The sequence below is a fragment of the Meles meles genome, chromosome 1 (assembly GCF_922984935.1).
Source record: "Meles meles chromosome 1, mMelMel3.1 paternal haplotype, whole genome shotgun sequence".
NCBI classification, from domain to species: domain Eukaryota; kingdom Metazoa; phylum Chordata; class Mammalia; order Carnivora; family Mustelidae; genus Meles; species Meles meles.
The window spans coordinates 170,992,428-171,017,604 of record NC_060066.1 but is presented as its reverse complement, the minus strand read 5'-3'; the positions used below and the strand labels follow the sequence as shown (position 1 = coordinate 171,017,604).

General features: G+C 45.8%; 1 protein-coding gene across 4 annotated transcripts in view; it reads right to left on the bottom strand.

Annotated features, from left to right (window-relative positions):
* FYB2 (FYN binding protein 2) overlaps nucleotides 1-24,820 on the bottom strand; it is a 122,824-nt gene extending 98,004 nt beyond the window's left edge. For 3 of the 4 annotated variants that reach the window (XM_046026126.1, XM_046026127.1, XM_046026128.1), the window contains exon 1: nucleotides 21,303-21,404. In XM_046026126.1, the coding sequence (XP_045882082.1) occupies nucleotides 21,303-21,365 (63 nt within the window). In that variant the 5' untranslated portion in view covers nucleotides 21,366-21,404. Of the gene's footprint in view, nucleotides 1-21,302; nucleotides 21,405-24,583 lie in introns of those variants that run through there. The other variant, XM_046026124.1, reaches the window with a different exon arrangement.
* Between the last annotated feature and the right edge of the window lie 357 nt (nucleotides 24,821-25,177).

Sequence of the window (25,177 nt, the reverse complement as noted above, 5' to 3'; positions counted from 1 at the left end):
CTCATGTCACCTCAAAGTGTTCATTGGTTTCCTGCTATGTTTAGGTACAACGAGGGTTACCATGATGATGAAGTGTTCCCAAACTTCCAGAGCTAGTGGAACAAAGGAGCAGACACAACCTGGTCACTTTCCTATAGGAAAGACAGTTATTAGATACACAGTGTAACATCTGTGAGAACATGGAGAAAGGGCCATAATGCCTGTGAGGGTGCAAAGAAGGCTCCCTAAAGATGACTCAGCTGGAAGAGGCAGGCAAGTGAAGGTGGCAGGAAAGGTCACCCCGACATCAAGAAGAGCAGAAACAGAGAAGGCTTGGCAGTGTGAAGCAGCATGGTGTAGACCAGAAAAATCAAGTCCACGTTGCTGAAGCCCCAGTGTTCGGAATGGAAGGCTGGAGAAGAAAGTCAAGGGCAAGTCTCCATAAAGTAATTGGGCTTAATCTTCAGAGTTGATGAGAAGCTACTGATGAGTTTGACACAGGGCTAGGACAGACTTTGGCTTATACTACATGCATATTAGAGACCAGGAACAAATTAGGAGACAACTCGAAGGGCCAAGTACAAATGATGAAAGATGGGACTTGGGCAGTGTTGATAGGAATGGAGAAGAGAAATGTGCAGGGGATGATATGAACCAGACCCAGAGAGAGGAGGGAGGACTCCAGGATGATCCCCGGGTTTCTAAATTGGGAGAGAAGATGGATGTTGGTCCCTGAAACTAAGACTAAGGACAGTAAGAAGATAAAAGTACTGGGGAAAGATGATCAGCCCAGTTCTGGTTGTGGTTTACCTTCTTAGGGAAGCCATCTAACAAGTAGTTAGTTATATATGAGAACCTTTGGGGGGTTAGAAATTTAAATTGGTAGTTATTCATTTCTTGGTGAGCACAAAGCTTAAAAATATGAACCCTGGAATCCAGCTGCCTAAGTTTAAATTCCAGTCCTGCCATTGTCTTTAGGACACTGAGCAAATGACCTAACATCTCTGCATTTGTTGCCTTCTCTGGAATAGTAATTACACCCTACCTCATAGGGTTGTTTTGGTAGGTAGAATGATGGCTCCTTAAAGAAGGCCACATCCTAATCCCTGAAATCTGTTAATGTCACCTTGCAAGCCAGAAGGGACTCTATGGGCATAATTAAGTTACGAATCTTCAGATGGGGATATGATCCTGGATTATCTGGGTGGGCCCACTGTAATCAGAAGGGCCCTTAAAAGTGGGATGCAAGAGACAAGGAGGTGGGTCAATGAAACAAAGATGAGGGAATGGGGATTGAAGATGCTGTGTGCTTCTTTGGAAGATGGACGAAGGGTCCAGAAGCCATAATGCAGGTAACCTCCAGGAGCTGGAAAAGGCAAGGAAACAGGTTCTTCCCTAGAGTCTCCAGAAGGAATGCTGTCCTGCCAATGCCTTGATTTTAGACAACTGTAAGATGATAACCTTGTTTTGTTTTAAACTACTCAATTTGCGGTCACTTGGTACAGCAGAACTATGCTGGAAATGAATACAACTGTTAGGAGGATTCAATGAATAAGTACACATAAAGCAATCAGAAGGCAATAATAGGTGCCCACTAAATTTTAACTCTGGCTATTCTAGATGGTTGTTGAGACCACAGGGCTAGGTGGGATCACTTAGGAGAATCTGTCCTGGCATCGGTGCCAAGGGACAACAGCAGAGGGCAAGAGAAAAGTCTGAGCAGACACAAAGAGGTCAAAATTAATCAAGAGAATAAGAGAAGGGGTGGACAGAATTAATGAGAAATGAGTGCCCAGCAGTGGTATAGCAGAGAGGTTCTAAGAAGATAAAGATGGGGGGGTGGCTGGGTGGCTCGGATGGTTAGGCATCTGCCTTCAGTTCAGGTCATGATCTTAGGGTCCTGGGATCAAGCCTGGTATCAGGCTCCCAGCTCGGCAGGGAGTCCACTTCTCCCTTTCTCTCCCCACTGTCCACCCTGCTTGTGCTCTCTCACTCTCTCTGTCAAATAAATAAATAAAATCTTAAAAAAAAAAAAAGATAAAGATGAAAAAATGTCAGGTGGACTCAGTCAAGATGGAAACCATTCCATGGACATCGTCAAAGAATGTCACTGCAGCAGCCAAAGCGCAGGGGGCCCCCAGAGTGATGGGAGGGGAGGGGGAAATAAATGACTAACTTTTTTTGCTTTTAGGAAGCTGGCATGACCAAAGAAGGAGAGGGGATAATTAGAATGGGATTCGGGGTCAATGGAAGGTTTTAATTAATTTTTCTTTCTAGCGAATCTTCCCCTAAGCCAGATCCTGGAATGCTAAGAACTACACTTCCCAGGAGCTCCTTCGGCTAGAACTCTGCCAAGCACAGGCATCCAGGGAGGAGTGGGGGATGAGTGGCGGAGGGGATTGCGGCTCACAGGAGAGCAGATCTCAGGAGAGCAGCTGGAGATGCTCCTGTGTTGGGCAGGGGGCAGCAGCCCAAATGTGTTCCTACTGGAATAATACCACATGACGTGAGACTTCTCCCTTACCCACAGTATATAAGCTCCTCCCCAGTCCCTCTGGAAATTCCTAAAATAACCTATCATAAACCCCTTTCTGCTCAAACTGGCAATACCAGATTTGGTTGTCTCCAGCAAAAAACACTGAGCAATACATTCTGGTTTTTCCTCATAGCACCTATCAGCACCCGACCTACGGCCCATCTCCCTCCATCAGCTCCCTGAGGACAGGAACCTTGTCAGGACCGCTCAGTGCCTTAACATCAGTGCCTGGAAGCATATTTGGCCCATAGTGGGAGCTCAGTAAAAATTTGGTGAATGAATGAATCCTTGACGGACAAATACTTCAGTAGCCCTTCAAGATGGGGACAGTGTCTTATTTATCTTTGTACCACCATTACTAGCGCTGGGCCTCACAAAATGTTTGGTGAATTCATTGGTGAATGAACACTTACAAAAATTAGCAGATTCATGTAATTCATGAGATGTAACTACACAGACAGAATTTTTTTGTTTTGTTTTGGTTTTGTGTGTGTGTGTGTGTTTTTTTAGCTAAGGGCAGCTTAGAAGGCTCACAGAAACAAATTCTCCAGTTGCTGTCATGTCAAAAGATGACCATGAAAATAGCCCTGAAGACAGCGTGGGCACTTGAGATCTAGACTGGGAGCACTTCAATTACCTCATCCGGGAGGCAAAGGCCAAAACAATCTCAGAGATGTTGTGGGAACAACCGGAGATAAAAGATAGGGGTGTCCTCTAAACACCAAGGGTTTATCTCTTTGATATGGAAATTGACCAAGGAGGTAGCAACCAGCCAAGAGTACAAGATAATGCTATTTTAGACACATTGGGAGGCCAGTGTGAAACAGTTACAAGCCTGAATGTCGGTTCTTTAAATGCAGTATTATTATATTTACATGAATATATTTAGCCCAACTAGGGGACAAGACTCCATCAGACACGTCTCTCATTCAATATTTATTTTATACAAATCTAAGAAACGATAACAAAAGTAGGCATTTATGCCTAGTTCTCACACACGCACACACACACACACTTAATATGACGTTACCATGTGCCAGGCTCTATTCTAAGCACTTAACTCATTTAAGCTTTATGTCTAGCCCAATGTTTTCCTAAGATACAGACCAGAATATTGAGGCACTGAAAGCCCACAAAACCTGTCCAAGTTCACAGCAAGGAATGGTCAAAGCTGGGATTCAAACTCACACAATCTGGGTCCAGAACCCATGCTCTATCCTGGACTCCTTAAAGCCAAAAATTTGTTGGTGTCTTTAGAATTTTTTTTCTTTTTTTTTTTTTTTAGAAACAAACTAATATTTGATCAGAAGAATATACATACTGTACTATTAGCTTCCTGGGAAGTTTTTTCTACTTTGCCAGTTTCAGAGAATTGATAACTACACTTTTTCTCCTATCCCTATCATCCTTATTAACGACTCTTATGTATAATCTCTACGATAACCCTACAGAGCTATTGTTATTGGCCCATTTTACAGATGGGCGGGTAAATACACAGAAATTGAGAAACTTTCCCTAGTTTACAGAGTTAGAAGTTAGGAATCTGAATCTGAGTCTGTTTGACTGTAAGACTGTTCTTCCCGCTTCTGCTAATATGCCTCATTTATAAATTAAGCTCTAATTTACAATTCTTCTGGTATCTCAGAGACATTTCATAATCAATTTTGCCTATGTCACACTTTAGAAATGATATAACAAATGTACCTCTAATCATACTTCTTAACAAGCAAATAATAATTCCAGGAACCAATCTGTGTTTGCCTTTAAAACAAATAAGTAAATCCAAAAAGTGATATACTCTCTCAAGACATTTTGTTATTTATACAGAGATGAGCAAAACATTGGCTCTAATGCATGGCTCTAATGGGATTTTAAAAATTTCTTAACGTTCTAGGAGGTTGTGACTGTGTGTCTTGCATTTTCAAGGTAGTTCTGACTTAGCATAATTTAAAGGCGATACAAAGATGTAGAACCAGGCAACAAAATACACTTCCGTGCTACACCCTTTCAAAACAGATCTGCAAATGAGAATCCCATGTTCTGACTCCCGGGTTAGAAAAGAGTACAGAAAGTTGCTACACCCTCCCTGGAGTTTCCTGTCTTGGCAGCCTCCATCATAAAATATACACAAAATAAGTTCCACAGAGAGAAGACACTGTTTTGATGCATTTTTCTTGATTTAAGAAAAAAAAAAGTGACTCATTTCTGAATGTCTGCAAATTGCTGAATACTGCCTTCTGGGAGGGAGGGACAATGGCCGCATCAATGGCCAGTGTTTACCAGACACTGCACATTCTTCTCCTGATAAGCAAATGAAAGAGTCTTAAGGCAAAATGCAGACTCAAAATCCAAAGCCCAGAGAAAGGCAGCAGAAGCTAAGAAATTATGAGCGCAGAAAAAGAGGCAGTAATAGCTGTCAAACCTTTCCTAAGATGGAAAGAAAGGAAAGTCGATTAAGAATAGCATCTGAGTCATCCTTCATGAATAAAAGAGCTTCGATCCAAACTTCACCACTACAAGAGCTATAATGATGGCAAAACGGCCTAGGTTCCTGGTACCAGTGATTAATTCCAAAGCCCCCAAGGAAGGGGTAGGAACAAGAGAGCAGAGAAGGACTGTCTGAATCTCCCACCCGCCCTCTGAACAGACACAGGACAGAAACATTAAAAGCTTCCATCGTGAAAGTGTAAGAATCCATAATTTCCCACCCCATTTCCTATCAGGCCAAATTAGTACTTTTCATCCTTCAGTTTATATATGGGCATGAGTTCCAGCTCTGCTAGATGTGTGACTTTGAGCAAACTACTGAATCTTTCTGCATCTGTGAAATGGGACTAATGATGCCCACCACCTGGGGCTATCAGGTTTCAGTTCCCAGGCCTCTCAAAGCCCCCAAGGTGGGCCTGTTCTCCTTTAGTGGTGACCTCCACCCTGCATGTCAGGAAGGAAAGATCTAGAGCTCCCTGGGCTACCCGTAAAATCCCTCCTTGTCCAACTGTGACGATGCCCACTGCTGACTTTCTGAGCAGCCTCCTGTGTCCTGCGTGGTCCTAATAAAACCACTAAGCCCCCCTCCCCACAACACCCCCTGCATCACTGTTAGAGCTGCCTGAAGCCCCCACTTCTTACTAGTGGGCCTTGGTGAACCAAGGACTCCTGCTTCCCTAAAGCAACAGCCACCATGCCTCCCATCTGTTACCCTGGTCATCACCAGAAAGCCAAGTTAGTCCATTAACAAAGGGCCCCATCTCCCATAGGCCTCTTTAATGCCCCCAGTGGAGCCCATTTCTCACCCTTCCCTCACCTCCCAACACTTCCATGTGGTTAGCAAAATCGCTAATATTCTCCACCTCTTTGCTCTAGCTCAAACTCACACCTCCCCTCAAGACCCAGCTTCCCCTGATGTTCTCCCAAGCATGGCTTTTGTCTTCTACACTCCTCTACCCCTGAGCCATGGTGTTGTGGGGGGGGGGGGGGGGTAATGAAGTGTTCTCTTAGCTCCTCGCTGTGGCTTCTGCATCATTTCTTCTTCACAGACACCAACTCCTACTAATGGTATACACACCAAACCCACTGCTCCCTATTGAAGAGGTCTTTAATATTCCTGGCCACTACCCTTCATTTACTGAAGTTTTTAGCACCCATCACACTCCTTTCCCTCTAGTACCACTCCCAGGACAGTAAGCAGATTTAGAATCCATATAGATAACCTTCCCAACAGGATGGTTTCATTCCTAAGGATCTTGTCTCTCCCCTATCTCAGCCGCCACTCAACATGCATCCATCTTAGTCTTTGTCATTACCGATAAGTGGACCATCTCCAGCACATCAATTTCAAGGACCCAACTCCTGGATCACCATCTCATCTCTCACCCACTTGCCTCTTCCGGTACCCCGGCTCTAGAAGATCGCTGGTTCCACCAAATGAATCCCTGGGCCTCAATACTTCTTCCCTGGCTAGTCTCTCCTGTAGCCTAAAATGTCACCCTTCTCAGACCTCATTTGGTAATATTCTCAGGTCTGGCTGTGCCTTGGAATGTCCTGGGGATTTCTGAACCTGCCCCCTTGAAAGAGAATCTCCGGGGAGTCCCTGTTTCATGAATCACCTGGAGGGCCTACTGTACGGTGAGCTCAGCACCTGGTCCAAGGGATCTATTGGGAAACGTGTCTTACAGCACCTCAACGGCGTATCTCTTATAGCCTCATGCCTCTCACCACTGCCTGGGGCCCACTGCAGTTACTCAAGTAGATGCCCCATCTTCCCCAACAGTCTGCGAACTCTTTGAAGGCAGGTAGAAAAACACACTTATCTTTGCAGAGCTCATGGGCCCCAGAAGGAACATTTACTTTTAGTAAGTACTCAGTAAGTGTTGGCCAAACTAACACAGAATAAAACCAACAAATGGATTTCTGGGAGTAATGCCCTACAGGGAATGTTCTTTTGAAGGTTATGGAGGGGTGGGGAGTGAGGGGATGGGTGAGACTGGGGGTGGGTATTAAGGAAGGCACCATTTCATGGCGCACTGGGTGTGGTGCATAAACAATGTATCTTGGAACACTGAAAAAATAAAATTAAATTAAAAAAAAGAAAACAAACAACAATGAAAACAAACAAACAAACAAAGGGCTATCTGAAGAAACCTACAGATGAAATCCATGCGAAGGATGTATCTAAAATGCTGGTTGGAGCACATCCTCCTCTGTTAAAACCTTTCTATGGGCCCCCATCATCTTGATGGCAAGTTATTCTGTTGCCATACACATAAGGCCCCTTGATCTTTTCCTGCCTCTATCTCCAGCTTCAGGTCCCACCACTTCCTATACCTGTAGCTCACCCCTTCAGTAAAATTGGACGGGTCTCTGTGCATTTGCTCCTGCTGTTCCCTCTACCTGAAATGCCTTTTCCATATCTAGTTGCCTGGCTAAACTTATTCATCTTCAGAGATTCGGCTGAGATAGTGACCCCTCCCGGGAGCTTTTTCCAGCGCTCAGGCTGGGCTAACAATACCTGCTCCCTTCTCTATAGAGATCTTCATTGAATCATCCCTGGTCTGCCTTCCCCGAACCCCACTTATATGGCTATCCCCGGGGTGTGGACCAGACTGTATTCTTTCCCAATCACATTTCTGTCACTATACCTAGGTCCATGGCGTGTAGAGGACAATATTTTTTTTTTAAAGATTTTATTTATTTATTTGACAGAGAGAGAGATCACAAGTAGGCAGAGAGGCAGGCAGAGAGGCAGGCAGAGAGAGAGGAGGAAGCAGGCTCCGCGCGGAGCAGAGAGCCCGATGCGGGGCTCGATCCCAGGACCCTGAGATCATGACCTGGGCCGAAGGCAGCGGCTTAATCCACTGAGCCACCCAGGCGCCCCGAGGACAATATTTTTGAATTGAACTGAGTTCATGAGAAAGCGCTGGATGCATTTATGGGCAGAGAGAATGGTGGATAAATTAGAAGAAGTGCTTGATAAAAGAATATGAAAAGTGCGCTGAACCCAGAGTGTGCTACATCTTTCCAAGCCCCGTGCACAGCAATGTGCAGACTCTGTCTCGGTTACTGCCCGTCATTACCATGGGCTTCGGAACTGCGCCCCCACAGAGCAGGACAAAACCCAAGATTCGGTTTGCTTAGGTCTGATAAAGGAAAGGATATTTTCAACTTTTCATGTTTATGGGCCTCGCTCCTGAGCCCCTAGGGAGGCTATGCTTGAACATTTACCAAGGTTAAAATGACTCTGCAAAACCTCAAAGCATGGGCTCTATTTCTACCCTGACTCACGCTGTACATCTGCTTCGTTAAAAAAATAACCAAAAAGGAACATTCCAAACATAAAGATAAGAGAAAAGCTCCCTGATTCCCAGAGAATTAAAGTCAGATAGTCTTGCACATGCTGAAAGCATCAAGTCTGTAACTTTCCGGAATATCTTTGGTCAGGATGATTTGTAACTCTTTATGTAAAAACAAACAAAAACAAGACACATCAATAACCTTGCACCAAATGTTCCTTTCTTGGAGCTTCCTCTTCTTTGTGAGGATTGAGTATCCTGGGCTATCCTAACTTGGGCTCAAATACACCTTTTTTCCTTTTGCTTTAAAATTTTTAAAAAGGTTGGTTCCTTTTGCATCAACATTCTATATGACTAATGAGTGTCTGAGCTAAGGTTAGAGAACTCAGCCCTGATGTCCAAAGCCTGGGTGGTTCTGTTTTGTTATTTTTTATTGTCATTGTTGTTTGTAATAAACCTCTTTCTTTGGAGTAACATTAGGTTTAAAGAGAAGCCGCATAGTGGACCCCCCGCGGCCTCATCCGGGTGGCTAGTATGACTCCCAAGTGGCTTCGTGTGGCACCGAGGACAGGGGTCAGGGACGTTAAAATGAACTCTGCTATGGCATGCCTTTTCTCCTGGGACAAGTCTTCATTCACCCACTCCCAAATGGATCCAGCCATCATTTGCTGTGTGCCTACAACAGGTCACGTAAATGAGTGAGACACACAGGCCTTGCCATGATGGGGTTCACAGTCTTACGGAAAAGTCAGACAGGGAAACAGACAATAACGGCTGTGACAGGACAGCACTGGGTGCAGGCAGTGGGGGAAACCAAACTGGGCTTGGGGGGCACAGAGACCTTCCCGGAGAAAGCCAGATGTGGAAAACAGGTGGGGTCGCACGACAGATAGGAGACATTTGTGAGAACATTTGTGAGAAAGGGTGGCAAGTATGGGCTTCCCGAGTGGGCCTGAGGCTAGACGGTGAGATGGGGAGGGAGAGAAGGAGGCTCCACCTGAAAGGCCCTACAAGCCAGTAAAAAAAGACTTTTCAACACACATTTGCATTTTCTGGTTCAAAACACGGTCACAGAATGTACAGGGAGAGGGTGAATTAGGAATTAGTATTCCCTCAATCAAGATGCTAAACCCTCAAGCACAGTGGAAACAAAAGGGAAGGGAGTATTTAGAAAATCCTCAATATCTCAAAAACAAACAAAAAACCACAGTGGGTTCCATATTGCTTTATATTTGAAAATGTTGCTGACCAATGGCATTTTATGGTGGGGCTAAGGGTCTCCGAGGAAAGTTGGGTTATACATTCTCAGATGCTAAGTTCAAAATGCAGCTCCCAGCAAAAGGGTTCCTGTTGGACCTGGTTAGCAGACAGAGGATAAGGTCCTCAGGTCAGAATGGACGATCTCTGCACACCGGCCTCTCTTCGAGCTACCCATTACTGGCCTCCCATCATATTCCCTTCTGCTCGTCTGGCACTGCCATTTGGGGCAAGAACCAGGAGGCTTCCCTCGAAACCTGCTGCCAACAAGTTGGAATAAGTTGAATACAGAGTGTCATTTGAAGGGGCTTCCTGCCCTCTGCGCTTCCCTCTTGGGCTCCAGACAGAACAGCCGCTCCATGTCCTCGGGGTTCATGACAGTTTTATTTAAAGTGCAATTTACTGAAAGCTGAAAAGTGAAGGGCTGGAGAACTTTGTTGAGCTCTTTACTGCCTTCACCCCCCTCCAGCTTATGATGGAAACCCCTTAGATTTTAATTTCTTAGGTTTGTTTTTCATGTTAAAGTCCCAGTTGCATGAAGCAACAAAGAATTCAAAGACACCATCTGAAAGGCAAGTGGGACAGTTTTACAGGTATTAGATGTTGTTCTTTCTTTTATGTATGTTCCACGTCCAGCCTGGAACCCAGTGCAGGGCTTTGACTCAGGACCCTGGGATCAACACCTAAGCTGAGATCAAGAACTGGATGCTTAAACGACTGAGCCCCCCATATGTCCCTCATTTTGTTTTTTTTTTTTAAATAAGAGAAAGCATCTTCTGTCTGGTCTTCTGTCTGTTCAGCACCTTCCTTGTCAGATACCAGTAATGGGCATCATCTCTGAGATGTGGGGGGCCCTTGTCATCATTGTTACCGATCATCAGCCTCCCCCTACCACCACCCCATTCACTGAGCTTGTACTGCTGTAATCTGTGCTTTCCAGACAGCAGCTCAGATTGTCCTAACAGCCTGGCCAGGCAGGTGTTACTAGCCCCATTTTATAGGTAAGAAAACGGAGGCCTGGAGAGCAAGCAGTTTAGCTTAGAGCTTAATAAACCATGGTGTAGACTTCAGAATCAGTGTTCAGATCCTGGCCTTTTCACTCTCAGCCAGGAGACTGAGCCTTACTTGCCTTACCTCAGCTCTTGTGAATAACATGGCAACAGTAACAACATTTATACTACTGTTGCCTGTGTATTTGGGCAAACCATGTTAAGCTTTATTTAGCACAGTGCTCAGTACATAGTATATTTTCTACAAATGCTAGCTAACTACCATTACTCTCGTTATTATTGTTGTTATTGTTTCTAGTTGAAGTTGCATCATTACTAATTGGTAAATTTGGATTTTAAAATGAGGTCTGAGTCCAAAATTCAAGCTCTATATTACCACATTGGGTTAGTGCCTTTTCATGCACCATTTTGTCTACTCTTTTTCCACAGGCAATGGAGATGTGAGTGGCTTCCTTTCACAGATGACGACACTAAAGCTAGGGGGGCCCAGGTGCTTGTCTACAGCTAGAGAGCTAATAAATGGCCAACTAGACCTTCTGACCTCACTCCCCTAGCTCCTACAAATACACCAACACAGCCTCAGTTGTTGCCTGCCAACAGTCAAAAAAATGTAGCCGAGGAATGTTTGGGGAGTAAGGCCTTTTTATCTGCGACAAAATTTATTCAGCCAAAATTGAGGCTCGAAAGTCTTTGTGCTTTCTGAATATGTATTCAGCTAATCCACTCACTAAACCTCAGAATCTTCTTTACTCAAAGAATGAGAGAAGCCAGAGCCACTTGCGAGAGAGTTTTACAGCACCAATCAGTCCCATGCTGTCCCTGAGGGTCCGGAACCAGCTCGCGGTCACTGTCACTGTAGTCTGGGAGGCTGTCAGCTGTGTGGGGGCAAGGCCACCCTCCTGCTGTCCAGCTGTTTCCCAGGAAAGCAGCCCCTCGGCCTCTTGGAGGGAACCACGAACTGATGAAGTCCCAGAGAAACTTTGTGCTGTGGTAGAAAAGCACTGACCAGGAGAGCCCTGGGTCCCCTTTGGCTCCTGCCCTCACTAGCTGGGGTGTTGAGGCAGGCACTGTGGGTCTCTTTTCCACCCAGTGGGAAAAAGATGCTGATTCACAGCAGAATTAACTGGTAACAGTGATCTCTATCTCACCGTCCTTCCTGCTGGCTTCATTCAGTGGCTTATTCAGTCCACAAATGTTAATCTTCTAAACCAGATCTGACCCTGCTCCCCCACGCTGTACATCTGTAGGGACACTAGTCACACTGTGGTCACATGGACGGCCATGTGACCTGCTTCCCCTGGAGTTGTGGGACTCAGGAGCCCCACTGTAGATTCAAGTGGTGATGGGATGAGCGAGTGTTCTCCGTCCTCATGGAATTACAAGCAAATCCGTTGTCTTAAAGGTCAAAGGAGATTATTCATTCAGTAACTAATTGACTGCCTACTATGTAATAGGTCACGATCTAGGCAAGTGAAGGTGCATCGTAAAGCATCATACAGGAATATTATTAATAGTTTTTTTTTCCTCCCATCATCCCTCTAGATACTGATGGTTCTTGAAGCTTCCATTTTATCCCCCCTAGTTCATGCCCCACACTTGATGCACTCATCCTTGGGTTTCCTAACATGGAAACTCCTCCGCCTGGAGCAGAGGAAATAGTATTTGTTGGAGGACTTCATGCCTCCATATCTTTGCACACATTTCACCCACTGCTGTGAATGCTCATCATCTCCCTTTTCATTGTATGAAATATGTTTGTCTTGCTTGACTTGGCTCGGTTGCAACTCCTTGAGGAAACTATCCATCAGATATACAGCAAGAGGTGATGATTCCCCTGGGCTCCAAGGTGCCCTGCATTTCTCCTGTCTTTTATACATTCCCTTCCTCCCTAGACTAAGAGCTACTTCAAGTGTGGCAATGGGATTAAGAACATTGGTTCTGGGGTTGAAAAGTCTTAGATGGGAATCCTAGCTCTATGAATTCAGGCTCTGTCTCCTTGACAAAGCTATTTCAGTTCAATGTCCGCTATTTCCTGATGAATAAAATGGGTACACAACTCTTCACATCCTAGGACTGCCATGATATCAGTGCCGGCCGGGTGCCTGGCATGAAGGAGGCCCACAGTAAGGGAATTTTGATGAGGACCATTGGGATATGGATAAGGAGAGGAGGAGGAGGAGGAGAAGGAGGAGGAGAAAAAGGAGGAGAAAGAGGAGGAGAAAAAGGAGGAGAGGGACAAGGATAAGGATGATGATCTTGATTATCATGGTGATTCTGACAATGATGAAATGCTTATCTGTGACAAGGGGACACACCTAGGAAATATGCACAGAATTAATTGGCCTGGTAGGTTTAGATGAGAAACAACAGATAACAACAGATTGTATCTGTTCTGATAGGTGGACATTTTAGTTTCCAATAATAGAAATACTTCCATTTTGGCCTTCCTCTTCTTCCAACACACAGTATCTATAGGTTTTCTTGGAGCTTACATTCCAATCTACTGCCTGGTCCTACTCATTTTGTGAAATGATCCTATGCAATTGCCCTCTCTCCCTTATTACCCACGCCATTTTCCCACCTTGTACTCAGCAAAGTCAACAATAACAGTTCAGAACAACGGACAGCAACACAGGGCCCATCCTTTCATGCATTTAGTTCTGCTGTCCTTTAACTCATGCACCCAATTTTGCACTCACTCCTGGAGGCGTCTCTTAGCTTATTGTCGGCTAAATCTGGAAAATACCAAAGGGGACCCCAGCAAGGAAAAAAAAATGACAAAGGCAACTAGATGCATATGGTCTTGAATTGATCTTATGGGTGTTGGGTCAGACTTTGTTACTTAGCTTGTTACTAGCTTGCTGCAAACAGCCAAAATAGTTGAAGGGCAGACTGAGTCAGGCTCTGCTGATGAGAATGCATGGCTTCATGGAACATTAAATGAGATTTCTCTGTGTGAATTGACAAGAAGAAATAATAGGGCTTTAACATCGGGATGATGGCAAAAAGAAAAAAAAAATCATGGGCAATTACTTAGCTTTGAGAGAAGAAAGAAAAATGAAGAGGTACTCTAGTTTTCTTATTTGTAAGACGTGTAACCGTGGGTCCTCAAGAAGAGTGTATAAGCCTTTGGCTCACTGAGGCTAAAATGAAAATAGAAATAATACTGGAATCAACTCGGGGTCTGAATATCTGCTATGTCACTCTGTGATCTTGGAGAGCCCACCCAGCTTCTCAGAGCCTCAGTTTGCTCATTTATAGAATGGGATACGTCTGGTTTTGAAAACTTGTGGTAAGGATTAGAAATCGCTGAGTTTAGTTTGTGACCTGTCAGAGGAAACAGCAATTTTACACAAACATGCATATGTGAAATTCATTAACCTCAATCTTATACATCTACATAGAAATTATTTCTTGCAGAACTTACCATGACCTGAGAACATAAGTGAAAATCTTTGTTGATGAATTGAAGATACAAAATCCAATTCTTTTTTTGGTATCATTTCAAATATAAATAATTGTATTTGTCTTGTCTACCTCCCAAGGTTCTTACAGATATCAAATATGACAAAAAGAAAAACAAAAACAGAATCCAACACAGATTGAAGACATTATCTTCAATATGTATAAATGCCAGACAACACAAGAATTTTCCAAGTGGGAAGCTTGGTTAACCCTTGGAACTGGTTTACCAAAGAGAAGGAGTTTGGATTTCAGTGTCTCCCACAGCACCTACCACATGGAGAGTACTCAAAGGATACATAATTAATGAATGGATGAGTAAATCTCACGGGAGCTGGGATTTGGTGGGGGGAAGGGAGGAAGAGGGGAGTGATTTAAAGCAGGACTCAAAGATTCTGTGAAATTATCTCAAACTTTGAAATTAAGCAATTCTCTAACCACATACCCACTGGCTCATGAGCCACGTGAGGAAGAGAAGGGCTTAGCAAACTTGGCCCCAAGTGTATCTTTCCTGCCAGCACTCTGTACCCCTATACTTGTCCAGCGCTGTGTGGAGCATGCAGTCCTCAGCAGAGGCACGGGACTCTCCACGTCTCTCTTCTGCCCCGTCCCTGTGACCCCAGACATGCCCTGCTGTTTCCCACTTAGGTTTCTTCACATATACTATTCTCTATGCCTGGAATGCCTTGCCCTCCCCACCGCCTATTGCTTGGTGAACACTTTTCATCTTTTATTTTTATTTTTTAAGATTTTATTTATTTGACAGACAGAGATGCAGCGAGAGAGGGAACACAAGCAGGGGGAGGGGGAGAAGCAGGCCTGCCACAGAGCAGGGAGCCCAATGTGGGGCTTGATCCCAGGATCCTGGGATCATAACCTGAGCTGAAGGCAGATGCTTAATGGTTAAGTCACCCAGAGCCCCACTTTTCATCTTTTAAAACTGGGAGAGAAAATGATCTCCCTTGTGAAAGCCTTCTCTGACTCACCCAAGCCGAGTGAAAACTTTCTTATAACATTCTTCCTCTCAGCTCTGTCAGTTACTTGAACATACGGACATTACTGTCTACATATTACATTAAAGTTATCACACCATATTATTTTTGTACATCTTTCCTTTTAAACTCTGAGCCATCTGAGGGAGGTCTAAATCATGTTTTAGTTCCTAGGCCTCAAGTATGTTGCCTGTTAAATGAAAGCTCTCTGGGGTCAAAGGTTTGGTTTCAGCTCCTGAACTGATCACCTTGTAGTTGTGTGGCCTTGGGGGCTGGTTCCTTAAACCTACTTAGGCTTAATCTCTCCACCTGAAAACAGGAACAGTAATGTTCCATCTCCTTGCCAGACCCCTGTGCAGATTAATTTTTTTTTAAGATTTATATATTTGAGAGAGAGGGAGAGAGCACAGAGGCAGAGGGAGAAGCAGATTCCCACTGAGCAGGGAGCCCAATGTGGGACTTGATCCCAGGACCCCGAGATCATGGCCTGAGCCAAAGTCAGATGCTTAACCAACTGAGCCACCCAGGTGCCTCTGTGCAGATTAAATTATACTATTCATAGGAAGAGCTAAGCACAGGGCCTAGCCCCTACAGTGATATACATTGTCGTCATCATTGTTAATGATTTAAGACATCAGGAGAGAGGACAGTGACTAATAAGCGTGGTCTCTTCCTATGGAATTTATGATCTAGAACGGGAGAAATTAAATAGCTATTTATGTACTTTTCTTTCTTTTTTTTTTTTTAATCAAATGTGGCACATGCTCTGAAAAATAAGACAGCTTTGGGGTGAGTGATGGTCATGATAGTCTACAAATGTGGGAGGCTTAATAATGCCTCCTTCTGAAGATGTCCTTGCCCTAATCCCCAGAACTCGGGATAGATTACCTTATATGGTAAAGGAGATCTGGAAATGTGATGGCCTTAAAGCTCCCAACATGGGGAGACTCTCCTGGAGCACCTAGTGGGGACAGTGTAATTATAAGGAAGGGGGGGGGATCAGAGTCTTAGAAAATGTAAGGATGGAAGCAGAAGTCAGAGAGAAGAGACGGTGCTCTGCTGCTGGGGAAGGGGTCACAGACCCATGAATGTGAGTGACTTCTGAGCTGAAAAAGGCAAGGAAAACGATTCCTCCCAACCTCCAAGAGTGCAGCGCTACAGACCTTCTGGAGACTCCTAACCTCCAGAACTGTAAGAGAATGAATTTGTGGTGCTTTAAGCTACCAATTTTGTGGTCATTTTTCAGAGCAGCGATAGGAAACGAACATACTTGCTCTGTAAACAACGCTTTGCGGCCTACAGTGGTTAGGTTTTGTTGTAACCTAGCAACACCTAATCTCCGTGATTTAACATAAAGGTTGCTCTCGTGCACGCACACACTCGTGTATACACACACACACACACACACACACACTTTAACAGCCCAACGGGAGCTGGAGGGCGTTCTGCTTCCTTATGCTTACTCAGGGCTCTCCATTCAGTGACTCAATTCATGGCCTGAAAGTCATGGAGCTAGAATTTGAACTGAATGTTTGACTTGCGGCTCTTAGACACTTTGTGACTAAGACACGATGTAGTACCATCGACTACATTTTGAACTCACTAGCCAGGGAACCATAAACAAACATGGAGACAATTAAGCCAAAAGCTGTTTCAAATTCCACCGGGAATAAAACCTTGGGTTTACCAACAAATAAAACAAGTATCACTCATCTTCTTGACCTCCCCAAGAACCACACATCTCCCGTGACAGCGGGTATAAAATCTTTCAATGTCAGCGCTCAGGGTGGTGCTTGATGACCCTCTGATTCAACCCATCGTCTTACAGATGAAGATTCTGGAGACTTGCCCCAAGTCACAGGGACATGCTACCAGGACCAAGATTGGTTCCTGAAACAGGACTTTTCTTACCTGTCTGGTGGGAGAACTGAACGAGACAAAGGCCTTTCCTATAAACCTTTGAATAATCTTAATAAGATACACCCATGTATTGGCGCTCTAACATTTCACACAGGAAATCTGATCTGATGATTTGTGTCCCAAGAGGTGGAACCTAACTTGGAATTGTGGAAGCCCTGTCCATGACCTCACCTGTACTACACAATTTCCTCTTCAAGGATAGGACCCTCTCTCACCCAGTGCTGGGGTTATGGAAGTGCAAGAAGTGGGATTCCTTCTAGCAATGCATGGGATTCCTCACAGCTCCCCCGGGGCCACACTGTGTTCCTGGGTTGGGGCAGAACACGGAGTTGTATGGCAAATGTTCCCAACAGGGAGTCTAGAATTTGAATATGTTTTCCCACATCAGTCTTGTGAAGCTAAAAGTCAGTTAATTACTTCCACAGCAGCAGTAAAGCTATGGGAGGTTTATAGCCCCTGATGGTAGCTTCATGTGTTGGTAGCTTACAGTGTTGACTGGGAAGGTGCCCAACAGCTGTAGCAAGACTTCAAGTGATCTTTCATGTGAAGGGTGATGCCAGGCTCTGATTTTCCACTGGGAAAGTTCTCATAGGTTTTCATTGTGAATGCACAGCATGAAGGGAGGGCACTTTTTCTGAAAGAGAGTCTTGAGGGACAGCAAGAATGGTTTGACTAGGTCATTCTACCTGTGGGTTGTTTTATCCTCCCAAGCGGACACTCAGAGGCAAATTGCATTCTTGGGTTTCATGGCTTCGGTACCTTAGGTCCCTCTCTGTTTTTAGCTAGCTCTGTACTTTCGGCAGCATGATACCACTATCCAGGAGGCTCTGGGGGAAGAGGAACTCTTACAGAAAGTGTCCTTGAAACCTCCAGCTCTGGGCTAGAATCCCAGGGTCATCACCGACTGGCTGTGTGTCCTTCAGCAAGTTACACACCCTCTCTGGGTCTCCCAATGGCAGTGCTTACACTAGCGCTGCTGTGAGTTAATACATATAAAGCCCTTAGAATTATGCCTAACATACAGAAGCAATCAGGGTCAGCGGCTACCATTAATAATGATGATGAAGTCATGCAACCCTAAAGAACATGTTTCTTCCTCTAAAATGAGGATCGTCTCTAGCTCATGTGTCCTGTGAGGTTCAAATGAAATAATGCATGTAGGCAGGTCCTTCACCAATACTAGGTAAAGAATTGGGTCTCTGGAGTCAAGTAGGGGTTCAATTCCTGATTCTGTCTCAACTATGAAGTGGAGATGGAAACAGTAGTATTCATAGCAATAGGGAAGAGCAATAAGTAAAACTTTGAGTTTTTCCAGTATTAGGATCCAAAAATTGCTTATTGTTTCTGAAGCACAGTATTTGTAACTTCTTTGCATTTGGTACTTCCTCAGGGAAGGTTAGGGTTAATCTTTAAAAAACCATCCCCAGAGTCTGCCACTTGAGATTTTTACAGATGAGAAAAACCAAATCCACGAGTCAGTGATCAGGAAGGAATAATGACCATGGTCCCCAGAGCCCTTCCATCCATTTCCCATGCCGAGTGGTAATAAATACTTCTCAGATTTCTTCTCTGCAGAGCTAAGCACAGCTGCTGTTTTCAGAGCGGTCAAAATAACAACATGGTACAAAACACCTCCCGGATTGGTAAGGGGAGGTTACAGAGTATCCTCATTACCTCTTAGTTCATTAGCTCAGAAGCTACATGTAGGAGTGTGGTGGGCCTGCCCTAACAAGGTGCACCAGACTACGTGGCTGAAGAGACAGAAATTGACTGCTTCACAGTTTTGGAGACTAGAAGAAGGCCCAGAGCCTGCTGTGGGCGGGGCTGGTTCCTTCTGAAGCCTTCAAGGGAAGGCCAGGCCTCTCTCCATGGCTTGTATGGATTCCTCCCTGTCTTCCCTCTGGGTCTTTATGTCCATACTCTTCCTATTCATAAGGACAGCAGCCATATTGGAGGAGGCCTGCCCTAATAACCTCAATTTCACTTACCTCTGTAAAGACCCAATCTCCAAATAAACTCACTTCTGAAATACTAGGGGTCAGGACTTCGAGGTATGGATTCTGGAGGAGGGGATGCAATTCAAGGCATAGCAGTTCATGATGACGATAACTTACTGTTATTTTAGGGTGTAGAATTACCTGCCTTTTGGAGCTGTTTAAACTCTTGACATGTATTAACTTATTTAAACCCAGTTGACAGCTAAGAAGTCAATACCATTACGTCCCTTTACAAGTGAGGTAATGGGGCCACAGAGCAATTCAGTAACTTGCTCGAGGCCAAACTGCTAGTAAATGGCAGAGCCAGAAAGTGAGGCCAGTCGGGCTGCTCAGGGTCCGTGCCTTGCTGCCTCTGTGAGCAAAACCTAGTCCCTGTTCTCTGGGAGCTCCTTGTCCAGACCTGGCTTGGGGTCTGCTCCAAGGGCTGAGCTCTTACAAGGTGTGGAGAGACCATTTGTGACCAAGGGACTGGGGCAGGTTTCTCAGGGAGGTGACAGCCGTGTAGAGTCTTAGAGCGGAAATCAGCATTCTGGAGAGAAACATGTACATGGGGATACGCCAGACTGGGGCACAAGGGACTGGGGGAAGGGCAGGAAGATGGAGTGGGAGCATCTTGGTGGGGTCAGGCAGGCTACCGGGCTTGGACGCTACCCCCCAGGCAGAGGGGAAGTACCAAAGGGGACCCAGCAGGGGAGCAACAAGATCAGATTCACCTGTTAGAACAATCTCTAGCAGACAGATGAGGGTACATGGTTTGGAGCAGGGGGGAGCTGCACTCAGTGGGAAGGTCACTCAGTTGTGGGGTCTGTGCTGTTGAGTAACACCGACCCTGCACTTGTGTGCATCCCTTAACACCTCACTGTCAAGGACTCAACAACAGAGTTCAGGAGGACCCGTGGTAGTTCTTTGCATAGACAGGAGTGATGGGGCCAGTCTTTCAGAACTGTGAATGACTGAGTGAGCTTCCCTATTCCCCTTTACAGAGATTCTTCTGGAACTCACAAGAAACCTCACCCTGGCAATCTGATCTTAATCCCCAGTGCGCGCTGCTCTCCCAGAACAAGCTCTTAATAGGAGACAGCCCTTTCCGATACTATCCCTCTCCATGGGCTGGGCCACTTTTCTTCTCTTAACATGTACCCTGTCTTGTGACTTACTCATTAAAAATCAGATTATCCAGGAAAAAAAAAACAGAAAACAAAAACAAAATAAAAACCCTCTGAAGCTGCGCTTGAGGGCTTGCGGAGGAGTTCTACAGGCATTCAGAACTGGATTCTAGACTCAGCTCTGTCAAAAATAAGCCACCTGTGACTCTGAAAAAGCCCTGTGGTGCCAGAATGTCAGAGTGCAAGGAAACTTTGAGGATGACATTTAGTTCACTCTTCCCACCTTGCAGGGGAAGTCCCTCCAGAGCACTCTTGGCTTAGAGGATAGAGAGAATATGCTATTCAGTCCTTGAATATCTGGCCCTGTGGGAATTTGGTTCTGGCTTATTCTCTTTGTCTCTGTCTCTCCCGGTCTTCGTGTCTTCCTGTCTCTGTCTCCCTCCCTCTCTCCATCTACCCACACCCTCATCTCCCCTTCCTGCCTTCTCCCCATCTCTCCTCCCCCCATCTCTCACCAATTTTTCTAATGAGCCTGGGATGAACCTCACTTTGGCTTAGGCATCTGTTTTGGGTGCTTCCTGTCAAAACTTAGATTTCTTTATCACTCTGCTTTTCATTTAATACCCAAATTGTCTGTTTTCTTGACATTCTCCCTTGCAAGGCTGGAGTGACTAGATAGCCTCTGTGACTGACACCTCCAAACAAAGGAGAACAGTCACGGAGCATTCACTGTATGTGTGGCACAGTGAGGAAGTGGTCACCACGGGTGCGGCCACGTTTCCCCGAGGGCCCCAAACTTCCCCATCTCTGAAATGGGAGTTGTTAGTCTGCTTGGGCTTTGAGAAATCTCCCAGCTCCTACCTTTTATTATTCAAGGACTTGCTTGACATCACTTGACTAAGAAGAGGCAGAGGTAAACATCAATATAGGTCTTTCAACTACAACTCCAATGTCCGTTCATCAAAACTCAAGTGCCATTTGGTAAGCATCCTGACTGAAAAGCACTCCCAGTTCAAAACGCTGTGGTAGGGGCATCTGGGTGGCTCAGTGGGTTAAAGCCTCTGCCTTCAGCTCAGGTCATGATCCCAGAGTCCTGGGATCGAGCCCCACATCGGGCTCTCTGCTCAGCGGGGAGCCTGCTTCCCTCTCTCTCTCTGCCTGCCTCTCTGCCTACTTGTGATCTTTGTCTGTCAAATAAATAAATAAAATCTTTAAAACAAAAACACGAAACGCTGTGCCAAGCATTTCTCTTACCAAGACCCAGTGCGTAAGTACAAATCTCTGTGGCTGGGGGAGATCACGGAAGCATCCCTTCATGACAGCTCTGGAAGAAGTCTCCTCAACCTTTCTGTCTGGGTGCCTAAACTGTACAATAAAGCATATATATTTTTTAAGATTTTATTTATTTATTTGACAGAGAGAGATCACAAGTAGACAGAGAGGCAGGCAGAGAGAGAGGGAAGCAGGCTCGCTGCTGAGCAGAGAGACCGATGCGGGACTCGATCCCAGGACCCTGAGATCATGACCTGAGCCGAAGGCAGCGGCTTAACCCACTGAGCCACCCAGACGCCCCCAATAAAGCATATTCTTACAGAATTCTCTTGAGCCTTCTACCTATGGGGGAGAAGGATACGTTTTTTTAGGACTAAAAACAGCAAAGATTATCTAATTGTTCAGATATCTATTGATGCAGAAGAAACCACTCCAAAACTGGTGGCCCAAAGCAACAGTCATTTCTCCATATCCCACAATTTCATGAAAAAGTAAAACGAACTCTTGGACGTCTTGCAAACAGGTTCCATCCAAAGTCATCTCACTCAGATTCTTCCAGGGGCTCAGGCTTTGCAGCTTGGCGTCATGGACGAGTCCTCTTTCTCCCCCTACATTTTTTATCCACTCCACCAGTAAATCCTTCTGACCCTACTTTGGTGCTGTACCCCCGACATGAGCACTTCTGGCCACCTTTATTGTGAAGACCCTGACTTGTATCACCACGCCCTCTTGCTTGGAGGAGGGCAATCACCTCACAGGTCAGCCAGAGTCTGCTCTTGTTCTCCCTCTCATCTATTTACAAAACAACAACCAGGTGATCCTTTTAAAATCTAAGCTGGACCATTCCATTACAGCACTCACAACATTCAGATGGAGCTCCTGCTCTCAGAGGAAAATCAGAAGTGGCAGGGCCCTGCATGATCTGACCATTCTCTGCTTCCTCCAGGCCAGCCATTCAGGACATTTTTCTACCCCTGAACACACTGACAAGCTTCTGCCTCAGGGCCTTTGCATTTATTGTTCTCTCTCTGTAGAATGTTTTCCCCTAAGAAACCCACATGGCCAATCCCCTTACCACCTTCAGTTTCTGCTCAAATGTCACCTGTGGATGCCTTTCCTGAAAGGATCCCATTTATAATGGCCTTACCCTGGAGGAACCTGGGGGGCTTAGTTGGTTAAGCATCTGACTCTTGATTTCACCTCAGGTCATGATTTCAGGATGGGGAGATCGAGCCCCACATTGGGATCTGTACTCAGTTGGGGGTTCTGCTGCAGATTCTCTCTCCCTCTCCCCCTCCCCCTACCTGTGTACACTAAAACAAATAAATCTTTAAAACAAATAAAATAGCCTTACCTGCTCTCCACATCCTTAAACACTTCCCTGCTTTGCATTTCTACATTGTAATCACTGCCATTTCACCTAATATATGTGCATAATATGTATTTTATGTATAATGTATGTTGTATAATATATACTATATATTACATACTGTATGCTATATATGTGTTATAAATATATATTTAATACATATGTATATGATTTTTAAAAATATGTATATATATATATATATATTTGTTGTTTCCTCTGCTAGAACAGGTTTTATAAAGGCAGCATTTTTGGTCGGCTCACGGCTTCATCCGCGACACCTGAATCAGGCCCTGCCAGTGCAGGGGCTCGGTACACACAGGTGGCACTGACGAATATTTTGTCAACTTCTTAAAAACAAAACAAAATCCTCCAAGAGGAGAAATGACCCATATTGCTCTGATATTTTTTTCCTTTGCATGAGCAGAAAAAGTTGCATCACTACATTAGCTAACATGCCCTTTTGTATTTTTTTTTTCTCAATTGCCTAACATTTTGCTTGTTGGCCTGTTGGAATCCTGGCCTGCCATCCCTGGCCTACAGCTGGCACTCCGTATTTGTTACTGACCAACCCCCCTCCTGTTCCAGCGCTGCTACTGACCGGCTGTAGGATGAGGAGTAAGTGACATTCTGACCATCAGTTTCCTCCCCTGGCAAAAACCAAACAGCAACCACCACCAAAATGGGGCAAACGGCATTGACCTCACTGTGTTAACAGGTAGATAGACTCCAATGGATGCCAATGCACACCTTGGTAGATCAGAGAGGGCAAAATATAAGTCACTTTCTCTTTCTTACAACCACACTAACTCCATCCAGCCTGACATTTCTACATCAAGGAGGAGTTTCTCAGCCATCGCTGAACCACAAGTTAGGGGGAGAGAGAATTCAAAAGGGAGATGGAATACCAGCGTGCCCTTGCTCCCTCTTCTCCAAACTCAGCTGATTGGACTGATCAGCCAGAGAGACGGGTCTCCTGCCCCGGGCGGGACAAAAGGGAGCTGTTTTCTGATGGCTGACAGAGATGTGTCTTCTCCCCCAACTTCAAACCAAACCTCGGGGAGGGAAGCCAGATGATTCACGGGAGAAAACAACTTGACTCCAAATGTCTAATAAAGAACATATGAAAGCAAAACACTTCCCTGCCCCCCACCTTGGAAAGAAATGGACTTTGAAGAAGGGAGAAGAGGGGAGTAGAGACTTGGAGAAGGAAGGAGAGGAGGGCATTCCGCTGAGGAATTCTGCAACCACGCCAAAAGTACACTGCCATGCAGGAACGCGGGTCCACCTGGCTTGGCGCGGGGCACCGGCTCACGGTCATCTCTATTTTTGCAAGCACTCTAATAATCTCACCAACTAGTTACTCTAATAGTCATCCTATTTTATGAGCGAGGAACGCAGGGGACACAGGAGGATGAACTCACTTGCCCCAGACCACACAGCTAATAAGGAAGAGAGTTCAGTAAAGCCACAGCCACCGAAGAGCACCGGGCAGCCTGGCCCTCTGACCAGGAAACCTGCTGATCACCAGGGGGACCAACAGGGCCACAAGGGCAAACAAACAGAGAAAAGCCAACAGGCACATAGCCCCAGGCTGGGGGGGACAGGTTTGAAACCCAGCGGGGGAAGGGCAGTGAGAGTTAGGACCCCTCATGCCACCACTCCCCAGAACCTCTAGCTCCCTCACCCCTGGAGGTGGCAGGGGGCACACCGTTCACGCTGCCCCCCCCCCCCAAGTCCTCCGACTCTGGAGCAAGGCCAGGGTGAACTGCCTTGCACCGCACAAGCAGCACAGTGTTTGCTCCCCTCCAGGAGGCAGAGGCAGCCCTTTCCCACAGCTGTGGGCAGGCACTAGAAAGGACACAGAGAAAGCCGAGATCGAAATGACCCGCCTTACCCCTTCCATGGCCTTCCTCCGAGGCAGAGTTTGTGAGACAAACGCAGTTTCCCAGAGCTGTATCCTGGGGCCAAGAGTCCTCTTTGGTTTGCCGGCACCAGCCAGGGAGCAATCACCTCCCAGAGCCAGGGACACACCTGAGCTCAGGTGCCCCACCTGCCCCACCTGGGGAGCGGCTCCTCCCTCTCCGGGGGCTGGAGCTTTCCCAGCACTGGCTGGGCACCGTCCAGACTCCATCTGCCAAACTTTGTAGGACAGCTGCAGCAGGGAAGGGTCCTCTCTTGCCTCGGACCCACCAAACCCGCCCTTTGCAGCAAGCGGCTCTACCCCCAGGCTGGTCCAACAGTCACTCTCTGGAGGAGTTTGCTTTGTGCCCGAGGCACGTCACTCTCTGGAGGAGTTTGCTTTGTGCCCGAGGCACGGGGGAGCTGCTGAAGAAGGGGATAGCAGGACTCCTGTTAGAACAAAATGCTCAGGCTGGACAATGTAATCTCCGTGAATAACAGCCTTGGCCCCACCCCACCCCGCAGATGGCTACTTAACTTCACCTAAGGCTCCCACAGGGGACAGAGCGTCCCTAAGCTTGCAGGACAG